Below are 15,891 nucleotides of genomic sequence, written 5' to 3'. Positions count from 1 at the left end.
TCTTTTTGTTAAAATGTTTTAGTTGCCTACCATATTACTAGTATATATACTGCAGCTGCACTATTTGAGCAGTCAAATTGCATTGACCGTATATTCATATGTGATATACAGTCACTGACCATATATCAAATGGTTTATGACGTTGACAATGTGTTTCCGTAGAGTTTTATTTATGACGTCGATAAAACATACAGGTTTGCGGAAATTTAACGTCGTCCCCTTCAAATTAGGAAATCATGTTTTTTAACAAATATACTTCATTTAGAACATTTTTACGAGTTGCAGTATATAAAGAATAACCATACATTGTCTCGAAATATCAGCCTCATTTTCTACCTGTTTCTAAGCCTTGTGCAAATAACATTGATATTTCGAGACAATGAATGGTTATTCTATATTAATTTATGGTTTCAAACAAAAAATTAAAATAATGTCCCTTAATCTTAAATGGGGTTGGTTTACATTACTTTATCAATTTCTGTATTGACCCCTAACTGACATGTCAGTTTTCTAGTATGTTCTTAAGTATTTGAATTTGGACATAACAATTTATTATTATTTGAACAAGGTAACACTTGTAAAATCTAAAAAGTATTTTTTCATATTAATTTTGATAGCACATCATTAAAATTTTGTTATCTCATAATTTTTGTTATCATTTGCTACAATTTTATTTTGTATTTTTAGGCCAGTACCATCATTACCAACTCATAATGGACTACACCCCACCAGATCACCTAGGCCTTACACTACTTTCGAATTAGACCAGATAAGACAACATGCTAAGAGGTATAAGGCTTGTGCTAGCATAATTATAAATTATTTGGTGTGAATTCTTTAGTTGCTAAGCTAGACATTGCTGTGTTTATAAATTCTCTTAACTTTGATCAGTTAGTGTAGGGAATTTGTTTAATTATATGTTATCAAAATTTTTGGAGAGTTGTTTTCAATACCTATAAGGTTTGCAAAAGCAATTATACTTAGACTTTATTTTTTAAATTTAAAGTCACTAAATGAATTGTGATTTTTCTAATTTGCTGTTTATTCCCTACATTTCTGACAAAACTGTTACAAGACTAATGTAAAACATTTTCATAAATATTTTTCTTTTATTTACAGATAATAATTAACATTAGTTTATACCTATTTTATTTCAGTTTACTTCTTTAATATTTTATGTAGAATATAACAAGTAGCTAGGGCTCACTTTGACACCCTTTACTTATTTATTCAGTTTATATGATAAGTAATAATATACTTGCACATCAGTTCGATCAATACTTTTTTAAATGCAAATCTTATGTGTACACATATGAATTTTTTTTTTTTTACAAAAAAGCTGAATGACTGTTCTTCTAGTTTTCTTTTATATATGCAATGGCAATGGTGTGTTATCTCAACCACAAAAAGCAGTTTTTCTTATTCTTTCAATCTAAATATTTTGTATATTAGTTTGTCACTGAGCGAAATATTGATTTCAGATCCAAGATGAGTCCCAATTTAAAACGGTACTTAAGTTCTGCCCTGTCACACCAATTAAGTCCTAGCACCTTTTGTCTTGTAGTTCAAGCACATTTTCTTGTCATTGGGTGATTACAGAATACTGCTTAAAAACTTTTTGGTATCTGGCCCCAACTATTTCCTCAAAATTACTAAAAGTTTACAGTCAAGTTTTACCTCAATATTTGAAACAAACTAAATGGGATTTGGAAATTTCTTTATTGCAGATGACAAGAAAATGGACTTTATTTTTAATGCATTGATGAAGAATAATTAATGAATTATCATAGAGAAAATAAGGAATTTAAAAGTTTTTAGAAGACTAGAAAACAATTTCTTTTCATATTTACTTGATTCAATGAAATAAAAAATTAACTACTTTTTAAATTCTTTTATTGGAATTTGAACATCTCATCAGTTAATGCAAACATACCGTAATGAATGTTGTTTAGCCATATGGTGTTCAAAATTCCATGTTTGAATTTAAAGAGTAGTTTTTCAGTTATACCTGCATGATAAACTTCTTTTTAGAATCCTTATCTATCAGTTGCCTGAAATCACAAACTTTTGAAAATAGAATTTCAAAATAGTTAAATGATTCTATTAGCATGCACACTAAGACTTCCATTTCTGGTTTTTAAATTGATATGGTTCCTAGATGTTTAACCAGGGAACCAATCTGTTTGGACCTTTTTAAAGTTGCTGGTGACCATTAAATTAGATAATATTTTTTTTTGGCCATTTTTTTGTCTCACCCCATCCAAGTCAAATATTAAAAATCTACATCAGAATTACAATACTAAATAGCAGACGAGACATATATCTGTTTCAACAGTGTATTTTAAATAAAGGAATGTTTTGATAAAAATAAAGGTGTTTGGTATGCTTGTTTAGAATGGTTATGGTATTTATACATGCATGTCTCTTGTTTGAATTTTAATTCAATAGAAACTTGTGAAAAGCAGCTCATACAGATGTTTAAAACTCAAGCAGCTTACATTTAATAGAATACTCAAGATTTAATTTATTAATAACTTCTTCGTTTTGCTTCATATTGTTTTTGCTTAAAAATATTTCACAATTATGAATTTACATCTTAACACATTAATTGGAATTTCAATCTTTTCTTGTGGCATTTTTATTTCTCACAATATCATAATTTGGTAGTTTAATATGTTAATTGCTTACTTAGATTACAATTTTGTATTCTTTATTGTTTTTCTCCTTTAACAGAATGTATGCTGGTATTGACAGACCAGGGTCTCGGTAAATCTATATACAAATTCCTACACTTTTACTAATATTCTCTGCTTGTAGCACCAGCAATTATTAACTGAGTTATCTCCCTTATAGTACACATCACATTTATCTGTGTTTATTACAGGTGGTTTGGAGAAGAAACACATACAGCATGTTTTCCTTTAGCACTTTTCAAGTTTGAAATCTCACTCAATTGGGGGTTTTAGAATCTAAAGAATTGTGGGTTAATTCATTGTTCGTACCCCAAAATGAAAATAGCATCAAGTCATTGGTTGAATTTCCATTGTATATGACATTTTAAACCAATCATGACGTTTTGGTGTACATTTTTGAAAAAATTACCCAGGATGCATTAGATTCTGAAACAGCGAATTGTGATTGTATTTCTTTCTTTGTAATTATTTACCAAAACTACAAATCGTTGCATGTTTAAGTTTGTCATTTGTGTAGGTTAAATAGGTATTATATCATTTGACGCATACATCATAGGGTGCAATCAACAGTTTTTTTCTATGACGTCATATTTTGAGGGACCATCTATAATTGACCCTTAGTGGTGTTAATGTTAATGAAGATACTTGTATAAAACTAGATATCATTAGAATCAGAATTTTCTCTAGTTTATAATGAAATAAAAATAAATTGTACTTTTAATAGTACCAAAAAGTTTTATCCAGAGAAAATGGGAAAAACATTGCCTAATCTATGCATAAAAAACATGAAATCAGGCCATGTGCACACACATGCAGACATGATACATGCACATTTTTTATATTCAAAACTGTATGAATTTCATAGGTTTTTACCTGGTCTTCTAAAAATTTATGCTTCAGGCTACGTTCGCCTGCTCCGAAAAGAGCTACAGTGGGTGCAAATAAGTTTTGCACTTTTCACTGCCAAAAAACAGGATGTTTACAGTTTGTCTCCCCTTAAAACATGTGTATTTAATCTAATTTTTAAAAATTATTTTAATCATTCAACCTGTTTTAATTGAAGCTAATTAACTTATTTTTACAATCAAATATAAAAAACATGATACTTTTTTACCAATTGTGTTGATAAAAAGGGACTTCCCTTCAAGTCTATTTTTAGTCGGGGAATAACCCCTAGTTTTTTATACGAAACTGTTTATAGCACCCATAGACACAATGGAAAAGTACTTGAAGATCATTTTCTTGAATTAAGTAATATAAATTACATTAGTGTTTCAGGACGTCTGTTAGAAAGGTTATAAAGATATGATAGTTATGTAAATTTCTCCTTAACGGATTTAGAGTGTAGCAGTTAAGTTCATGAGTATTTTCATTTTAATGGGGGGGAGGGGGGGGAACCAACATTTTAATGCATAATACATGTGAAATGAAAAAAATATTATTTTAGGCTGGTGATCTTTATTATTTCAGTAAATTTTATTTTCATATAACTTTTAACATTTTTATTTTAAGATGTTTTAAGGTAAGCTATTTCATAGGTTTGCGTAAAGAGGAAAAAAGAAGGAAATAGGGTTTAATGTCTGTAATTTAAAATGATTAACAAAATATTATAGTAAAATAATGAACAATAGGTGTTACAAACTAACTTGGAATGGTAAATTAAGTAATAACTCTGCCAGATATAATTATGTAGTAATCTTCAATTGGAAGGTATTTTGATATAAAACTGACATTCTGTAATTCATAAGCTTAAATATAACCATGCATAATTCATCCAGTATGAAGTATGAATAACCTGATATCTAGAGAACAATTTGTAATGAATAGTACAAATATCTATATTATAGCTCCACTCTAGGGGTTGGGGCTATATTGCTATCACCTTGTTTGTCTGTGTGTACTTCGGTTTGTTAGTTCAACAAATATTTCTGTCACACTTTTATCAAAAATTACTGAACAGAGTGACACCATATTTGGTCTGCAGTTGAAGAGATGCTATGTTAGAGCACTTACCAGATCTGTCACTAAGTTTTCACTGACTTAGTTTGTATGGACTAAAATTCTATTCTTGGTTTTACTCATCTATTTCATTCCTTTGGTTCATATATTTCTCTCCTCATTACCATCAAGTCCATCATTACTTTTTACTTTTTGTTTAATTAACCCCTGATTGTCTTGATTTGCTCCGTGCACCAAAGCGACTTGTTAGTGCTATTCAAGTTCTTCAGTTAATGCTAGTGTGTAAACCTTACTTATACCAAGTCATTTAATAGAGCAAAACTTGGTCCTTAAAACATTTGTGTCTGATTTATAATATAGATTTCCAAGAAAACTCTGTGACCTGTAGTCAAATTGATAAAGTGTTGTGCTTTCTTTGACAAGGGCAAGATTTAATTAAATTTACTGATGGGGTATAAAAATTTTGGTATTAATTGAAGATCTGTGTTATGTTTAGTCTCTGGTTATTTTCCCCCTCCTTTAGACATTTTTGTCTGATAACAGGATTTCCAAGAAAAGTTCTGTGACAGGTTATCAAATTGACAAAGTGTTGTGCATTCTTTACAAAGATGTAGCCAACTTCTCTTTCTTTTAGTTATTTGCTGAGTACAAGATTCTAATTAAGTTTACTGACGGGAATTTGGTATTAATAGCAGATCATTGTAAGACCTAAGTTTAGACTCTGGCTGTTTTTCTTGACATGAAATATAGGTATTTCCCATGGTATTGTTAGGTTACTGTCACATTTGAAATAAAGCTTGAATCTCATTTCATTCATACGAAAAAGACATTATTTCCCAATTATTAAAGGTCTAATTACACTTTGTTCTCAAGCAATGCACAGTCATTTTGATATACATAACAAATTGACCCAGTTTATTTAAATAGTAATTATATTTTAACAGTCGAATAATTGATTTAAGATAATAGTTGGGGGTCTTGCAAGGTTGTCCATTTACAATTGTTTGATTTAAAATGGTTATATTGATTTAGTATTTGTTTAAAGTCTGCCGATCTGAAGAAAGTATCTTTTGAAAATATTTCAGTGTTAACTGTTAAAATTTTATTTGAAATATTTATAAACATTCTTTATGATCTGTGTGTTTTTTGTATGTATTTAAGTACATATTGACTGAGCATACTTCAGAACATACATGTTAGGAAAATGATTCTAACAATTGTATAAATATTTTTGATAAAGACCAGAATAAAGGGATTTGTCAAAACAGACGTTTTAATAAATTTCCATTATGAATCAATATACATTTTTTTTACTTCTTTACTTATTAATGGTCTGTAAGAGAGACTACAGAACTTGTTTAACAGTCACATGAAAGGTCTACTTACCCATCAGTTCATTTACTCCTTTAATTAGATATTTTTCTCTCTTATGTTAGAAGTTGATGTTTTTGTTGAATGGATGCTAAGATAACTTCATCTTATAACACTGGAAAATATGTTTATAGTTCTTGTAATTGTGTCTACAAACTTTTGAATTTCTTAGTTTTTTATAATAAGTTATTGCTGTTTCATAAGTACTCTAAATAAAATTTTGCCAAGATTTAAAAAAAACTTGAGCTTTTGTAAGAATGAATGCATCAATGGCTGTAGATTTTTGGTGATGTTCTTCTTTTGACCAATCACCTTTCATTCTCTCATGTGTATCATTTGGTCTTGTGTAAATATTTCAGTAATATTGCTGATATCCTCGAGTAAATATTTAGAGTCTGACTAGTTTACTCTTTCATATAATCTTTTTCTCACTATTCTTTTCTTTCTTTTCTCTTGTCTTTTTGATCTGTAGACCTCCTGTAGGTAGAAACAACATTAATTTTGAACGTGCATTGGCTGAAAAACAGTTAGCCAGAATGCGTAAATCTGATCTGAAAGCATTTCTAGTTCATTTTGGCCAAGATCTTGAAGCCCTTCAACAACAGAAAGATGCTTTGCTGTGAGTATTAAGAGAGAGAAAAAACAGCACTCAGGATGGAAGAAAAATTCAGAATAAACTCAGTGAAGAAATACTATTCATGTCATTTTTTCATAGTTGTTAACTTCCTAAACATTTGGTCTATGGAGAAGGGGTGTCTCATTGTTAATCATACCACATCTTCTTGTTTCTATAATATACTATACAATCGATTGCTGTTATCAGAAATTTTTAATTTGTGTCCACTTTCTTGAATATAAATGAAAGATATTTACTAAAAGATGGTCAGTTGCAATTGGTTTTTTTCATGAATACATGATATAGCTTACATATTATGAACAAAGTCTATCAAAAAAACTGGCATGTTTCATTGGTTATGGTTGCATGTTTCATTACTAACAAACAATGGTTTCATGTGTAGTCCATGCATGTTCATATATATAGCACATTCGTTCCTTGTAGCATGGAATATTAAAAAGTTGTTCAAAAATAAATGTTCTCTTTTTCAAGCCCTATCTGTTAGCTTTAGAATCTATATCAATCGAGGAAAGTTTCCCTTTTGTCACAAAGGACTTGATTTAAGTATGAATGGTTAAGAAAATTATGTATTGTTAGAAATAAAGACAAAATCTGCCTGTTAAAAAATGTTTGAATAAGAGGATGTTTATTTTGGAAGGCCTCTTGTTAAACTTATTTATTAGTCTCATTGCGGCCAGTCTTGGTCAGCAAATTATCATATAAGTGATTTTCAGTGCCTATTCTCTTTATGATCCTTGTCTCATTTTTCAATCACTTCATTATGAATTTTCATCTATCAAATAATGTGTACATTTTATTTTTTTTCAATGAAATAATAGGTAATTTCTATCATATAACAAGTTCTATTTATGTCTTTACAGTTATGCAAATTCTGAAATAGCGGACTACTATGCAACATCAAGATCATGTGGAGGTCAACACACAACTACATTCCCACAAAAACGCATAACAAAGTTGTCACATCTAAGGTAGGTAACTCTAGAATAAAGGTCATTTGAAGGTCAACACACAATTATATTTTACCAAAACATTCTCAGATGAAATAGCAGTAGTATATCCAAAGTACTGATAGATATCATGTTGGCAAAAGTCACAAGGAAGTTAATAAATTCATAATCAAGAATTAAAAATACAAAAAAAAATGGATGTACATTAAACTATCTTTTCTGTTAAATACCAAAGTCAGCAAAATTTTAAACATGTAGTGACACACGTGAACCAGAAGAATATTAATCCAAATTAAATTTACTTGTACAAGACTGATATGCAGAATGTATTAAAATAAATATCAGCTAACAAAGAATATATACACAGAGCAAAGCAACAGCTTCAAACAGGAAGCTCCTGCAAAGATAGTCTCACAGTGTAAAAAAAAGGGATAATCAAACTATCAGAAATAAAGTTTTTTAATTGTTTACTCTTTTTTTTCCAGCCACTTATTCAGGGAGGAAGAGCAGACTACCAACATTTATCCACTGTACAAGTAAGTTACACATATATTTGACTTAACCAGTTCTGTTTTAAATTAACTTCAGAGAAATTTTGATAATGATACAGTAATGATACATGTACAATATTTATTGAAGTTCTACTGTAAAGTCCTGAACAGAACTATTTTGCCCCCTCACTTTAAGTGTGAGACATCAGTGAATCAATCCACAATCAGGTTGTATCAAAGACTTTAATAATAATAATAATAATATTTGCTACTTCTCTGCTCAGCATGCAGCATTCAGGACTAAGAGTAAAGCCTGATTGGCACAGAAGCTAAATTATGTGTCCAATGAAATGTGTTATGTCTTTCTGCAGACTGTTAAATTCTGAACTAACAAAGAAAGATTCAGCATGTGTGTCTTGTACAAAGCAGAGTTCAATTTATGTGTTACATTAACATGTAAGCATCCTGAATATGCCTTAAAGCCAGTGGACATTACAGAATTATCAATTATCATCATCGTTTAAAGATGGCAAATTTAGTGCTGGTCATTTTGCCCCTCCATCCAAGTAACTTATTTTCTACTTTGATTTGTAGGGAAGAAGTAGATGTACAAGGTGCTGGTCATTTAGCCCCTCCATCCAAGTAACTTATTTTCTACTTTATTTTGTAGGGAAGAAGTAGATGTACAAGGTGCCGATGGAAACATTTATAAAGGAAGGATGGGTCGTATTGAAGCTAAACTACCTGTAATGCAAAAGGTATAAATAAACACAATTAGTACTCAGATTTAGACATAACTTTATATCTAGATGGAACACATTTATAAAGGAAGGATGGGTCGTATTGAAGCTAAACTACCTGTAATGCAAAAGGTATAGATAAAAACAATTAGTACTCAGAGTTAGACAAAACTATATCTAGGTAGAACACATTCTGAATTATAATTCCTTATATATTTTTGAATTGATACCCATGAAAAATAATTTGCTTGCATCAGTGTTTATTGTTTGTTTCTATATAAATATGACGTGGTATAAATGCCCTTATACAACTCTCGATCCAAGTCACAATCTATAAAAGTTAACAATCATAAGTTTAAGTACAGCCTTAAACACAAAGCCTTAGCTCACAGTGAACAGCAAGCCATTAAGGGCTCCAAAATTCATATAGAAAAACAATTGTCTGATCTATATAAAAAATAAAGAAACGAGAAACACCTATGAACCACACCAACAAACGTCATACCTTACACAAAAATATTCAGCTGTGCCCGTTGTTGACTTCTAGTGGTTAAAGAATTCTGTATGATTTTTCATTTAATTAACCAGAAGTTCATCAAAACACAATACTATATTTTTTCAGGAGAGAAGCATGGTGCAGAGACTAGACAAAAGTCCTCAACCAATGAGACAACAAATAACACGAGTAGCAAGACCAGCTTCGGCAAAACACTCTCCAAGGCCACCATCCAGCAAAGGTGGCTCACGGCCACAATCAGCACATCCATCAGCTTCACAGCAGGAAGTACCAGCGAACGAGTCATCACACACCACTCCTGCCCCGTCTCAATCTCCTGTACCCCCGGAGGACATACCACAACAGCAGTCTATAGAAATCCCAGCCGAGAGCTGAGCCGACTGAAGATATTGTAGAAGTGTAGTTAACTAACTAGTTATAACTGCTAATTATTATATCAGTTTTATAAGAACGTTTTAGAAACATGTGAAATGTTCTAATGTGAGTGATGTAGTTCTATGCAAAGTACTGAATTCTTCATCTTTTAATAATATACTTTCTAGATATCAAATTTTTACAGCTTTCGAGGAAATTTATTATTGTTAAGCACCTTGTTCATTTAATTTACTATTTATTTAGGTAATCATTTTAATGATGAAGAATTGACATGGTATATGTTATGTATATTTTTCTTATAATTGTCTAGATCTCTCTTGCTGTATTTTATCCTAACACTTATGAAGGGCATTGGTTGTTTTTTGAAAAAATTACTTTGTTATCGGAGCAGAATCTATCATTGGTATATAAAGAGCAAGATACCTTTTTGATGGGGTTAGAGACAGTGTCAGATGTTTAATTATGGAAATTGAAAGATATTTTTGAAAATTAATAGAAAGTTGTATGTCATAAAAAATGTAGTAAAGATATAAGCTTGTGGTATGTCTCATGCTTGTAACTCAGTTAGGATAAAATACCAAGTCAGCACTCTCACCTATATATGTGCAATGTGTATACACTGTTTAGCAATATGTATAATACTTTATAATGTCATATGTAGTTGTTTATGTACTATGTTATACTATGGGACATTTAATCGGGTTATGTATATTTTCTGTTGAGATATTGAGACTGTATGAGATTTCAATATATTGGAAATGGGAAATCAATATAATGTAAACAGAAGGGAAACCTGAAGTTGCTGTTCCATATTTTTTACAGAGCCAAACGAGACATGCTACAGTATAATTTAAGCAGTATTATTAAGTAATTTTGATTTAATTGTTGTTGTAAATTTTTGTTGAATACTTATTTAACCACGGTGCACTACTTTTATGTTTTAATGTTGACCTATTTCTTTTTCAACAAACAAAACAAATTTATTGTTTGTTTTAGCAAGTTTTCTAAATGTTTTTAAATGATCTTTCAATTGTTGTGAAATTATGTTTGAAAAAAAAGTATATTATGTCTTTTAGTCCTGTTTAATATATAATATTGCCTGGGTTTTTTTTTAGAAAGTCTTTTTACAAATTGCCTTGGATTTTGTACTTTCATTTTCATTTAAAAGTATATTTTTAGTCTTTGATCATTTAAATAAAGCATGATATAATTATTTTCTTTATATAGAATAATTAATTTTTATACAAACACCTATTTTGATAGAAATGTAAATGTAGATTTATTCTTCAGGCTGATTTTTCCTTGTTGTTTATATGTTTAAAGCTGAAATTTGATATGAAAAAGAAGTTTATTCTGTCCATTTTAAATGTGATATTTTGTTTTGACCATTCCGTCCTATTTTTGTTGATTTGACAGTATTTAAGATTTACGAGATATTTATTGTTTTACCTGAACTGTGATAGTGTTTCAATATTATGTAGTTACTGTTATCCTTTTGTTGAAGTTTCTCTGGTCTTTCTTTCTAAGGGAGATAATAACAAATGTACACCAATTTTATTCATTAAAATATTTTTTCAAAACATTTTTAACGTTTTTAAGTGCTAAAATTGAAGATTTACAATAGTTTTAAATTTTATTTTTTATTGTAAATACATAAAATTCATATTAAGTTAGAGCCCTTTTAAAGATTTCAAATATATGAGTTATCTCCCTGCAAAAACTCCCCTTTGCTCAAATATCATGGTGCTGTAAGGATTTATTTTACATCAATGGTTTGTTTACCATTTCCAAGTAGTTTCGACTACTCCTGCTAATTGTTACAATTTCAACCTATTCACTACGAAAAATGTGTGAATTATTCATACTTAAAACAAACAAATATTTGTATCTTTGGTTTATGGAGGATAGTTGCCACCTTGGCAGAGTTACCACATCTCTGTATATACAAAATGTTTTTATTAAAGCTATCTTGGTTATGAAAATTTAGACCAATAACATAATTTTCTTACAATTTTTCATACCTGTAAAAACCCAACCAAGATATGAACGATCAGTGTAAAAGTTCATTTCTGGAAATGAATTAGAGAAAGTTTTGATACTGCACCATTTGCTTTTTGTAGAATTATACACTTTATATACTTTTCATGTATCTTGAATGTTGTTGGTTAAAAGTTTAATTAAGAGTAAATCTGTCTATTTCCAGTAGAAAAATCAAAAAATTTAATTCTCTTCCTTTTGTAATAAAAATTTAAAATTACGACAAGTGTATTTTACTGATCAGATGTACAATGTTAATTGATTGTAGCATATTTTGACCATTATGCTATAGATAAAGATATTTGCCTTACACAATATTATCTTGCACTACTGTTAGAATAGATCATCCTGTGATTTGTTAAAATTTCCTGCAAATTAAAATTATAAAAAACACTTTGAAGTTCTGTTTTAATAGTAGCATCTTCATCTGATTGTAGTGTTTTCTGATCGCCTGTAAATGGTAAAAAAAAGTCATGGTGTTTGACCATTGCTGAAAGTAGATGTCGGTTTTGTTACTTGATTTAAAGGTTTTCAACAATGGTTTATCATTTTTATCACTGTTAAGTCGAGTGATATGAGACTAGAATTACATCTGAGTTATAGCACCCTAGTTTTTGGTGGGGTTTCTGATGTATCTATACTATTAAAAGAGAAGACCTCATTTTGTGTGTCGCTTCTCTTCTTTCCACAATATAATAATCAACACGCCTCTGTGTCCTATAGGTACAGTGCATAGTCGCATTTGTCATTCATTTATATGATTATTTAGATTGAGTTATTTTGGGAGAAAAACGAGAAAATAGGCATCTGGATATTGTACCGTCATTGGACGAAATTTTAAGTCAGATTAGACTTCCGGTTTGCGTTTTTCTGTATACTTTAAACATACATGTATACTACGAATAAAGTGAATTTTCAAGTTTACTATCCACGGCGGTCACAGTCAGAGTTTATTAAATAGGGAGGGTCTGTATACAATATCAATGACCACCATGGATCGATTAGTACACTTAGAACTGAAAGTAAATACACTCTATTTATATAGTAATGGATGCTCAGAATGAATGTTCATAATAGAGGAGGGATAGAAGGGGTTCTGATCCAGAAATCCCGGGCTTGAAAATATGAAATCCTGAGGTCCCGAAAACCGAAAAAAAGAATTTCCCGATCCTGAAAGGGTCAATCCCGTAATCCCGAGCTTAAAAACACCCGATCCAGTGATTCCCTATATAATCAATCAAATTTTTCAGACGAAAAGGGGGGGGCTTTACGAAACCGTGGCGGATCCAGAACTTTTTGTAAAGGGAGGGGGCACTTGCTCCAGTCCAGTGATTCCCTATATTAGCAATCAAATTGTACACAAGGAAGGAGGGCGGGCCTCACAGGCCCCCCACCCCACCCCCCTGATGCAAAATTCATTGATTACACAAAAAAGAAGATGTGGTATAATTGCCATGTTGAGACAACTCTCCACAAGAGACCAAAATGACACAAAAATTAACAACTATAGGTTACCATACAGCCTTCAACAACGAGCAAAACCCATACTGCATACCCAGCTTTAAAAGGCCACGAAATGACAATGTAAAACAATTCAATCGAGAAAACTAGCAGCCTTATTTATGTACAAAAATGAACGAAAAACAAATATATAACACATAAACAAACTACAACCACTGAATTACAGGCTCCTTTCTTAAATGTTCATAACATACTAAATGTATGTTCATATTGAAATTGATGTAAAACCAAAAATTGGGAATTTTGGAAATGAAGGAGGAGGGATAAAAGAAAATACATTTTCCTGTCCCCAATAACCTATGATACTTTTGCTGAAATTCTCCAGTCATTCAATATTTTGATAAATTCTTCCAACATCACCGTACATACTTCAAAACTACGCTCTAAATGCCCGCGATTTTGCGGGTGTGTTCTAGTATTCTTTAGTTTTCTATGTTGTGGCATGTGATCTTTTGTTTGTCTGTTTGTCTTCTTTCATTTTTAGCTGGCCACTTATTACTGTTGGATACAAACTTCACCTGTTGACAGAGAAGTAGATCCTTTGTAATTGATTGAATGATGATAGAATCAAACAGTAATCTATTAAATGATAGATCAAAACAAATAACTTCCAACTTGGGGGTTCAGAGCAATTCACCATGAAAAAAAAATCCTCAATTATGTCATCAAGTTTGAAGAAATTTAAGATCAGTGGCTCTTCAGAAAAAAATCTTACAACAAAAATTTATTTAAAGTTAAACTAAAATGTTCAACTTCATGACTGGCCAGTATTTTTATTATAAGATTTTTTGTGAAATTAGTCTCAAGACTCTCAGGTATGCAGTAGATTTGAAAAATATGGGGCTTACAGCCAATAATCTTTTATGGGCCTTGGGAAAATAAATCCTTCAAGAACAAAAAATTCTTTATGGAATATCTGTTTCACAGATGACAACAAATATGTTTAAATTGTCTTAACCACAATCCTGTACTCTTTTCCCAGAATGTGACCTACCAAATTAGACTTATCATTTGGAGTCTGTTTCACGAAAAAACTTACAACTAAGATTGTTGATCTCAAGTCATGAACATTTCTGTATTCTTGCAACCAATCTATGTCCTAAGTTTTTTTTGTGAAATCGACTCCAGGTTAATACTTACCTGAGCAACAAGACAGGTGCCAGAGATCAAACCCAGTTTTTTGTCGAGCCAGCAATTTTTGTTGCAGAAAGCTCGACAAAGAGATAGTGATCTAGCGGCTACGGCGGCGACATTAGCTAACTTCTTAAAAGGTTTATATTTTAGAAGGTGAAAGACCTGGATGCTTAATACTTTGTATATAGATGCCTCATGTTATGAAGTTTCTGTCAGTCACATGTCCAATGTCCTTGACCTCATTTTCAAGGTTTAGTGACCGTTCAGAATTTTTGTTGAATTCTCTTTTATTATAAGTAATAGGATAACTATATTTGGTATGTGCGTACCTTGCAAGGTCCTCATGTCCGTCAGACAGTTTTCACTTGACCTCGACCTCAACAAGGTTAAGTTTTGGTGGTCAAGTCCATATCTCAGATACTATAAGCAATAGGGCTAGTATATTTGGTGTATGGAAGGACTGTAAGGTGTTCATGTCCAACTGGCAGGTGTCATGTGACCTTGACCTCATTTTCATGGTTCAGTGGTTATAGTTAAGTTTTTGTGTTTTGGTCTGTTTTTCTCATACTTTATGCAATAGGTCTACAATATTTGTTGTATGGAATGATTGTAAGGTATACCTGTCTAGCGGGCAGATGTCATCTGACCTTGACCTCATTTCATGGTCCAGTGGTCAAAGTTAAGTTTTTAAGTTTTTGCCTTTTTATCTAATATTATATGCCAAAGGTGAACTATATTTGGTGTATGGAAATATATTATGATCTACATGTTAGTCCTGCAGGTTTTATTTGACCATGACCTCAATTTCACGGTTCATTGCAGTGTTAAGTTTTTGTGTTTTGGTATATTTTTCTTAAACTACAAGTAATAGGTCAACTATATTTGTTGTATGGAAGCATTGTTAGCTGTACATGTCTGCCTGGCATGGTTCATCTGACCTTGACCTCATTTTCATGGTTCATTGGTCTTTGTTTCACTATCTTAGTTATTGTTAAGTTTATGTGACAGTTGTAATAAAGCTTTATACTTAGGACTATCAACATATTATCAATGATTAGTAATATAAAGAAGGCGAGACATTTCAGTGTGTGCACTCTTGTAATGCAGTTCATCTTGTTCAGTCTTTGGTTTTCTATGATATGTTATGGGTACTTTTGTTTATATTTTGGTCTCTTTTTTTTTTGTGCCTAGCCATTGTCAGCTTATTTTCAACTTATGAGTTTGAATGTCCCTTTTGAATCTTTTCGTGTGTTTGAAAACTACTGTAAATTCAGAAACTATTGGGTGCATTTATTATTGCCGTTTTGCCATTTTAGCCTTAAATGCGATTTTATTTTTTTTAAGATTTTGAGATAAATCCATATCAAATATTTCAAAATGTGAGTTAAAATTATTGCGTTTACAACTCAGCTGAATTTTATACAGTAAACAGCGAAAAACTGGAATTGTACATCTATTTCTTTTCAAAA

At 30.9% G+C, this 15,891-nt stretch overlaps 1 protein-coding gene across 7 annotated transcripts in view; it reads left to right on the top strand.

Moving 5' to 3' along the window:
• Positions 1 to 11,323, top strand: part of LOC134725817 (glutamine-rich protein 2-like) — a 53,564-nt gene extending 42,241 nt beyond the window's left edge. For 4 of the 7 annotated variants that reach the window (XM_063590000.1, XM_063590001.1, XM_063590006.1 and 1 more), the window contains 6 exons: positions 688 to 789; positions 6,496 to 6,642; positions 7,521 to 7,628; positions 8,093 to 8,143; positions 8,769 to 8,856; positions 9,461 to 11,323. In XM_063590000.1, the coding sequence (XP_063446070.1) occupies positions 688 to 789; positions 6,496 to 6,642; positions 7,521 to 7,628; positions 8,093 to 8,143; positions 8,769 to 8,856; positions 9,461 to 9,730 (766 nt within the window). In that variant the 3' untranslated portion in view covers positions 9,731 to 11,323. Of the gene's footprint in view, positions 1 to 687; positions 790 to 1,481; positions 1,509 to 2,733; positions 2,767 to 6,495; positions 6,643 to 7,520; positions 7,629 to 8,092; positions 8,144 to 8,768; positions 8,857 to 9,460 lie in introns of all 7 variants that reach the window. The other 3 variants (XM_063590002.1, XM_063590003.1, XM_063590005.1) reach the window with 3 other exon arrangements.
• The last annotated feature ends 4,568 nt before the right edge of the window (positions 11,324 to 15,891 follow it).

The sequence above is a fragment of the Mytilus trossulus genome, chromosome 7, assembly GCF_036588685.1.
Source record: "Mytilus trossulus isolate FHL-02 chromosome 7, PNRI_Mtr1.1.1.hap1, whole genome shotgun sequence".
Taxonomy (NCBI): domain Eukaryota; kingdom Metazoa; phylum Mollusca; class Bivalvia; order Mytilida; family Mytilidae; genus Mytilus; species Mytilus trossulus.
The sequence above is the reverse complement of the archived record's forward strand: the minus strand, read 5'-3'. Positions and strand labels throughout refer to the sequence as shown.